Source organism: Spinacia oleracea, chromosome 4 (assembly GCF_020520425.1).
Source record: "Spinacia oleracea cultivar Varoflay chromosome 4, BTI_SOV_V1, whole genome shotgun sequence".
Taxonomy (NCBI): domain Eukaryota; kingdom Viridiplantae; phylum Streptophyta; class Magnoliopsida; order Caryophyllales; family Amaranthaceae; genus Spinacia; species Spinacia oleracea.
The window spans coordinates 121,619,764-121,625,882 of NC_079490.1; the positions used below are offsets into that span (position 1 = coordinate 121,619,764).

Here is a 6,119-nt window from a genome sequence, read left to right on the forward strand (position 1 = left end):
ATACCAATTAATGAATGATATAGAACTACTACATACAAATTAAGTACTTTTGAATTAATGAAAAAGTTAAAATGATTAAGGCACTTTTCTGTTAGATTTATTTTAATTCGGATAAAATAGGTTGAGATAAGTTTAATTATCATATAAGTTAAAGTTAAATTCAGAAAAAATAAATTTTCCTAGACATTTTTCGCATATAAATAAGTTATTTTAGATAAAATAATTTTTTTTTCAGATAAGATAAGTATCGATAAGTTCAGTTAAGTTCAAATAATTTCAAATAAGTTTAGATAATACAAATTCAATTAAAATAAGTTTAATAGAACGCGCCCACATTTATTTGGAAATGAAAGGAGTAACGGCAGTAACCGTGAGTTTTGACTTTTGAGTAATTGGACCTTCAAATTACTCTTATTTAAGAGCAACTCCAATGGTTTCTTGTAGGGACTTGCTTGCAAATATTATAAATGTTAAGCTAGTAGCTAAACCATTGGTGCACATGTGCTAAATTAGCTTTGTTAGGCAAATTAGCTTTGTAGAGTTAATTAGCTTGAAAAATATGGCAGAAACAAAATAATGTTTTACACGTACAAAATAATAAGTGGCAACTAGCCAACCATTGGAGTAAAAAATAGCTAGGAATTGTGTAGCTTAAAAAGTTAATATGGCATCACAAGCTATAATATGATTTAGCCAATCATTGGAGTTGCTCTATGGAGTTGCTCTAAGAAGCCTCCGCCATTTTACCCCCACCTCTCTTTCACTCTCTCTTTCACTTTCTCTTTCACTTTCTCTCTCTTCTAGCAGTGCCAAGTGGTAAGCCGCTAACCTTCTATTTTCTCTCATCTCTGCTTCGTTTAATGTTTTTTTTCTTCTGATATTATTATTTGGTGAAAGTATTTTTTTTTGCTGCATTTGTTTGTATATAAAGTTGTGTTTGAAATTTGAATCATGAAATCGAACAAAACTAGGTGAAAATTGATCAACGTTTTTGATTAATTACTTCAACGAATGATGAGCTTATGTGTCAATATAGTTTACAAATGCACTAGATTTGAGTTATATGCCTAATTTGTAAATATAATCTAATTTGTATAATTCAATTTAGGAATTAGGATCTGTTCATATTTTCTTAATTAGTGTTGAAGCTTTGATAGCAGTTAAATCTCTGGTACGATGCATGTACTAGTATTTGATTTTATTTTCAACAAAAGTTGAAATTAATTAGTTAGAGTGCAACAAAAGTTAGTTTTATGATCTTAATTATTAATTTTTTTTGCAAGTTGGTGTAGTACTTTAATGACTGATTATGAATTTGACTTTTTCTGCAAATCTATCAAAGATCTTATTAGGATATTCTTATAAGAATTCCAGTTCCTGATTAGAATATTTTTAGAATGATTTCGAGTTTTGATATTTTACATTGTGATCATGTTATCATGTGAGAAGGGGTGGGAACATTACGGTAGCCCGTTCTGTGGCTAACTACTATGAACTCTTACTACCTCCAGGCTCCAGCCCATTTTACTTGCCCCATTGGACAAAATATGTGAGCTTTTTTGTTAAATGGGGCACGTCAAATCTGACGGAGGGGGTAGCTTGTTTGGTTGGACTCGTTCCTGCAAAAGTATTATCACTTTGGTGGGAGCGGAATTGAATTGATAACTTTACAAATATGATACATTTAGATCATGTTAATCTAACTATTTCCGAATGTTACATTATTTAAATAATATAGTGAAAATGACTGAAATTGTATTCAATTCTGGCCGTTCTAGAGGAATTTCAACTTCTTTTTCCCATATTTAGTTGTTTTTTACACTGTGCTTGATCAGCGTCAGTTTATTGTGAATCCCGACTTGAATTTCTTTCATTTCTTATTCTTAGATATGGAGGCTGTGCCTAGTTCGAGTTTGCCCCCATTGCACCGATGCAAAATTCTCCATCTGGTTCGTCTCTAAGCTTAATTTGCAAATTGCAATGGTTTCAATCATTATGTTGTTTTCTTCAAGTTTTTATCAACATGCTTATGCTTATACATGTTGATATAGGTTAGGCATGCACAAGGGATTCACAATGTTGCAGGGGCGGAGAAATACAAAAAATCTCCGGAAATGGTTGATCCTCGCCTTTCACAACTTGGATGGGAACAGGTAGGTTTGTACTTGGTGTCATGATTCTTTAGCAGTATTAGATCATTTATGGGAGAGTGCTCGGACTAAAGTTAGGATGTTGTTCTTTTCACAGGTTGAGAATCTCCGAAAACATGTTCACGCTTGTGGACTAATGCAAAGGATTGAACTAGTCGTTACATCTCCTATGTTAAGGTATCTGTCTCGTGTTAACACAGATTTTTTCTGAAAGTTTAGGTTCATTTGTCAATATGTAAAAGTTATCATTGTTGGTCATGTATGTTGTACCGTCGAGAGCGATGCATCATTGGTTTTACATACCAAGCTAACCGTAATCTGTGCAATTTAGAGTGGTAGAAACTAGAAAGTATCATTTAAAATATTTCATAGATAGTTTAATTACCGGTAAATATGGAAGTATCAATATTCAGAATGACATCATATCCCTCCAAGGCTCCAAGCCATAGTATAACATTGTGATTTTGTATAATACGATGTTCCTGAGCTCTATTCTTCACGTTCTGATGTGTTTGCAAAAAGAATTAAGTCTACCCCAGCACTACAGGTTTCCTATTTTCGAGCATTTCTGGAGGAACCTCTCCACTGTTTCTTAGCTATTTGAGGACTGGGAAAGAGATGAGTGCTGGGGTGATCCTCTCTCTCGTTTTTTATATGTCTTTCTTCCTGTTGCTGTCCTCTACAAGCTGTTAGGTGTTCTGTTCATTTTGTTATTCTGATGACAATATAATTGTATTTGTAGGACAATGCAAACTGCAGTCGTAGTCTTTGGTGGGGACAATCAAAAGAATGGGATGTGTGCATCCCCTCTAATGTTGGAAAACGTAAAGAATGACCATGCTACAGTGTCAAGTCTAAACAGCCCACCATTTTTGACACAAGAGCTTTGCCGGGAACGCCTGGTGAGTCCTTATTTTGGCGATGATAGATTATTGCTTTGCTTCTGTACGGAAAAGTTTAAGATGTCTGAATCTTAAAGCTAGTTATTACCAAGGTACAAACAATTTATCTTCTTGATAATGCTTCACATATTTGTACCAAAGAGTTGAGGGTATGTGATGCAACATGAAAGTCATTTTCTATATGTCTGTTGTTCAACTTGTACCACGTTACATCTGACTTAGTAAATCTTTGATACAGGGAGTGAACACATGTGATAAGAGGGGAAGCATTAGTGAGTACAAGAGTCTATTTCCAGCAATTGACTTTTCCCTGGTAAGCACACTTGATTATCTTTCTAGTGCAATGTAGATTACACATGCATAAAACAGGAGTTACAACTCTTCAATACAGATAAATACCTATTTGAAGTTTAAGTATAGGGAACACTTGTACCACGTTACATCTGACTTAGTAAATCTTTGTTCAATAACTTATTGAGAGACCGGGGTAACTTTTCTATTTTAAAAGCTGACTCCTTGCTTTTTTTAAGGAATAATTGACGCCTCTCAATGTTTGCCTCACCAACAACTTGGTTTAAACTACCAAGTATTTAAATGGAATAAATGCTTATTCAAGTTAACTGCACCAGGATAGAATATGCATGTCTTAAATAGTTTTCTGATGCAACCAGATAGAAAGTGATGAAGACATCTTGTGGAGGGATGACGTGAGGGAGTCGGATGAAGAGGTTTCAGCTCGAGGATTGAAGTTCATAAAATGGTATGTAACCGCTAAATAAAACCTTTATCCAATTGGTCGTTATAACAACCACTGCATCTTTCAATAATTGAAAGGAAACTGTCAAGGAACCACTACACCGCTTGGACTTAATTATTTGTATGATGTTTCTCCAGCTTGTCTCCGCTGATCAGACTTTATCCGAGAGAGTTTGGGGTAACTCACTTGGTAAGCTCCCAAATTCCCTACTTCGTGGAAGGAGTTAGAGTAGTGTTTGGCACTAATAAACGCACCTCTTATTGTATGATTATCTAAAGGCTAGGTGCTATCCTGTTGTTCACCTTAGCTTGGTTTCGAGCAACTAGATGAACCCAAAATTGAACTGGAATTTGCAGGGTAGTGGAGGGAACTCTTTAATCTCCACAATAAAGTGGAAGAGACCTTATATATGTACTCCTCAGTCAGGAATTAATAGTCAAATATAATTTATTATGATGCACAGAAAAAGTTGTTACCTTGAGATATCCCATTATATCATACTGTAATTCAATCCAAGTGACAATGAGGGATGGAAAGTAACTCATCTTTTAAAAGGGCATTTAGCAAAATTATGTCTTTTTATGAATTATTAGAAGTTAGGACAATGTGACAACTAATACTGGATGAACTACATTTCATCTTTATTATGATTCCGAAGGAAGAAATGGTGCCTGATTCTGCTATTTCTTTTGCCTACAATCTTGAATCATGTAGTCTCGAAGGAAGGATTTCTTGTTTTGGTAACGGAGTAGCATATAACGTGTAAAAGTTGGCTTCTCAATTTGAAATGTTCCTTGCAGGTTGTGGACTAGAGAGGAGAAAGAGATTGCAATTGTTACCCACAGCGCATTTTTGTTTCAAACCCTGCCAGAGTTTGGGTATAATTGTCACCCGTCAACAAAGAATGAGATTTGCAAATTGTAAGTAGTGCATCAGACTGTACTCCTGTAGTTATCCGCTAGAAACTGAGTGTTTTTATTAGTGTTCTTACAAAAAATAATAGTCGTTTTTTACTTGAAATAAATTTACAGCTTCTAGTACCAGCAGAGGCTCAAAATAAGCGCCTAGAGATTAGACTATCTAATTCAAATGTTGTTTACTGATTTGTGCAGCTTTGCAAATTCTGAACTTCGGTCGGTGATGCTGCTGGAGAAAAGGTGATAAGTGCTTAATTTTCATGGCTAGGGCCTAGGGGTGTGATATTGTGATAATAAGTCTAGCCTGCTCTCTAGCTACTTGAGCTTTGCTTCAGTGAGCTCAACTCGAGACTTGAACAAACCGAGCAGAACATATTACATATGTTATGTTCTTAACTTGGTTCAAGTTGAGCTCAGCTCATCTCATATGAATCACGCAGGTTACTGTTTTTAACTATAATGTTCTCAATCTGCAGTTTGATGGGTGTACGTCCTGCAAAAACGAACTATCCAGGAAGGATTCCTTTTGTACTTGACCTACCAAATGATCTAGCGAACATGAATCGAGAATCCAATCATAGCCAACATCAACAGAATGGCGGGAACTGAGAGCAGAACAAGAACAGCCTTTTGCCATTGTTTCATCATTAACTTATTTCAAATAATATTGATTTCGTTTGTATAGGATTAGCATTTAGCAGTGCACATTTAATTTTAAAATTATGAATTCTCGAAACATCATGTATTCGTTTATACGTATTATTCTTAATTGCTTAATCTACGATTGTTGATAAAAATTATAGAAACCTAACTCACATTAATTGTAAATGAAATGTTTAGTAAATGTTGTGGGTCCAGCTCACTTGTTGCACAAGTAAGTAATTTATCTTGTGTTTGTGAGCCCAAAATATTGAGTTATGTTTTTAGTTCAATTGGGGCTAAATTGGTTGGCTTATCTTAGAAGCTTTGGAGTGTTTTTTATGTTTAGTTATGACTTAAGGGGAGTTAGGTTAGCTGAGAGAAAAAATCAGATCTAAACACACACAAAAAGTAGAGGAGAGAAAGAGAGAAGTGAGTTCGTAGTTTTCGGGGCAGCCATCAGAAAACTGTCGTTTGTCGGAGATTCAACGGTCGGATCGTGCTGACTTTTGGTCAGCTTGTTGAGGGTACATAGGGCCTCATTTTGAACGGCTAGATCGTCGTTTTGAGTTCTTCTTTGTCCGTGGTCGCTGCTGGACAGAACCTACGTTTTTGGGTGATATTCTTCATCTCTTGTCTCTTAATTGTTGATCTCTTATGTATGGAAGTGTTGGTGGGTTGTGAACCTTTGTATGTCTGATTTGGGTTCTTTTGCCCTCAATTTTATCATAATAAGAGAAGGTGACAAGGATGG

The 6,119-nt window shown here is 35.3% G+C and overlaps 1 protein-coding gene across 2 annotated transcripts; it reads left to right on the top strand.

Annotated features, from left to right (window-relative positions):
- The first annotated feature begins 673 nt into the window (after positions 1-673).
- LOC110784063 (phosphoglycerate mutase-like protein 1) lies at positions 674-5,600 on the top strand. 2 transcript variants are annotated; one of them, XM_056826785.1, is made up of 10 exons: positions 674-816; positions 1,888-1,949; positions 2,052-2,153; positions 2,248-2,327; positions 2,893-3,052; positions 3,291-3,365; positions 3,724-3,812; positions 4,610-4,729; positions 4,922-4,966; positions 5,203-5,600. In XM_056826785.1, the coding sequence occupies exons 2-10, from the start codon at positions 1,890-1,892 to the stop codon at positions 5,333-5,335; spliced, it is 864 nt and encodes a 287-aa protein (XP_056682763.1). In that variant the 5' UTR covers positions 674-816; positions 1,888-1,889; the 3' UTR covers positions 5,336-5,600. The 2 variants fall into 2 exon arrangements, with proteins under 2 accessions (XP_056682763.1, XP_056682764.1); XM_056826786.1 differs by lacking the exon at positions 674-816 and having other exon boundaries at positions 877-1,949.
- The last annotated feature ends 519 nt before the right edge of the window (positions 5,601-6,119 follow it).

What these genes read in the sequence shown, in the direction of transcription:
- LOC110784063 (XM_056826785.1), top strand. Translation starts at nt 1,890, where the DNA reads ATGGAGGCTGTGCCTAGTTCGAGTTTGCCCCCATTGCACCGATGCAAA. An exon ending in GTTACATCTCCTATGTTAAG is followed by an intron (nt 2,328 to 2,892) that starts GTATCTGTCTCG and finishes TTGTATTTGTAG; the next exon opens with GACAATGCAAACTGCAGTCG. An exon ending in GTGATGCTGCTGGAGAAAAG is followed by an intron (nt 4,967 to 5,202) that starts GTGATAAGTGCT and finishes CTCAATCTGCAG; the next exon opens with TTTGATGGGTGTACGTCCTG.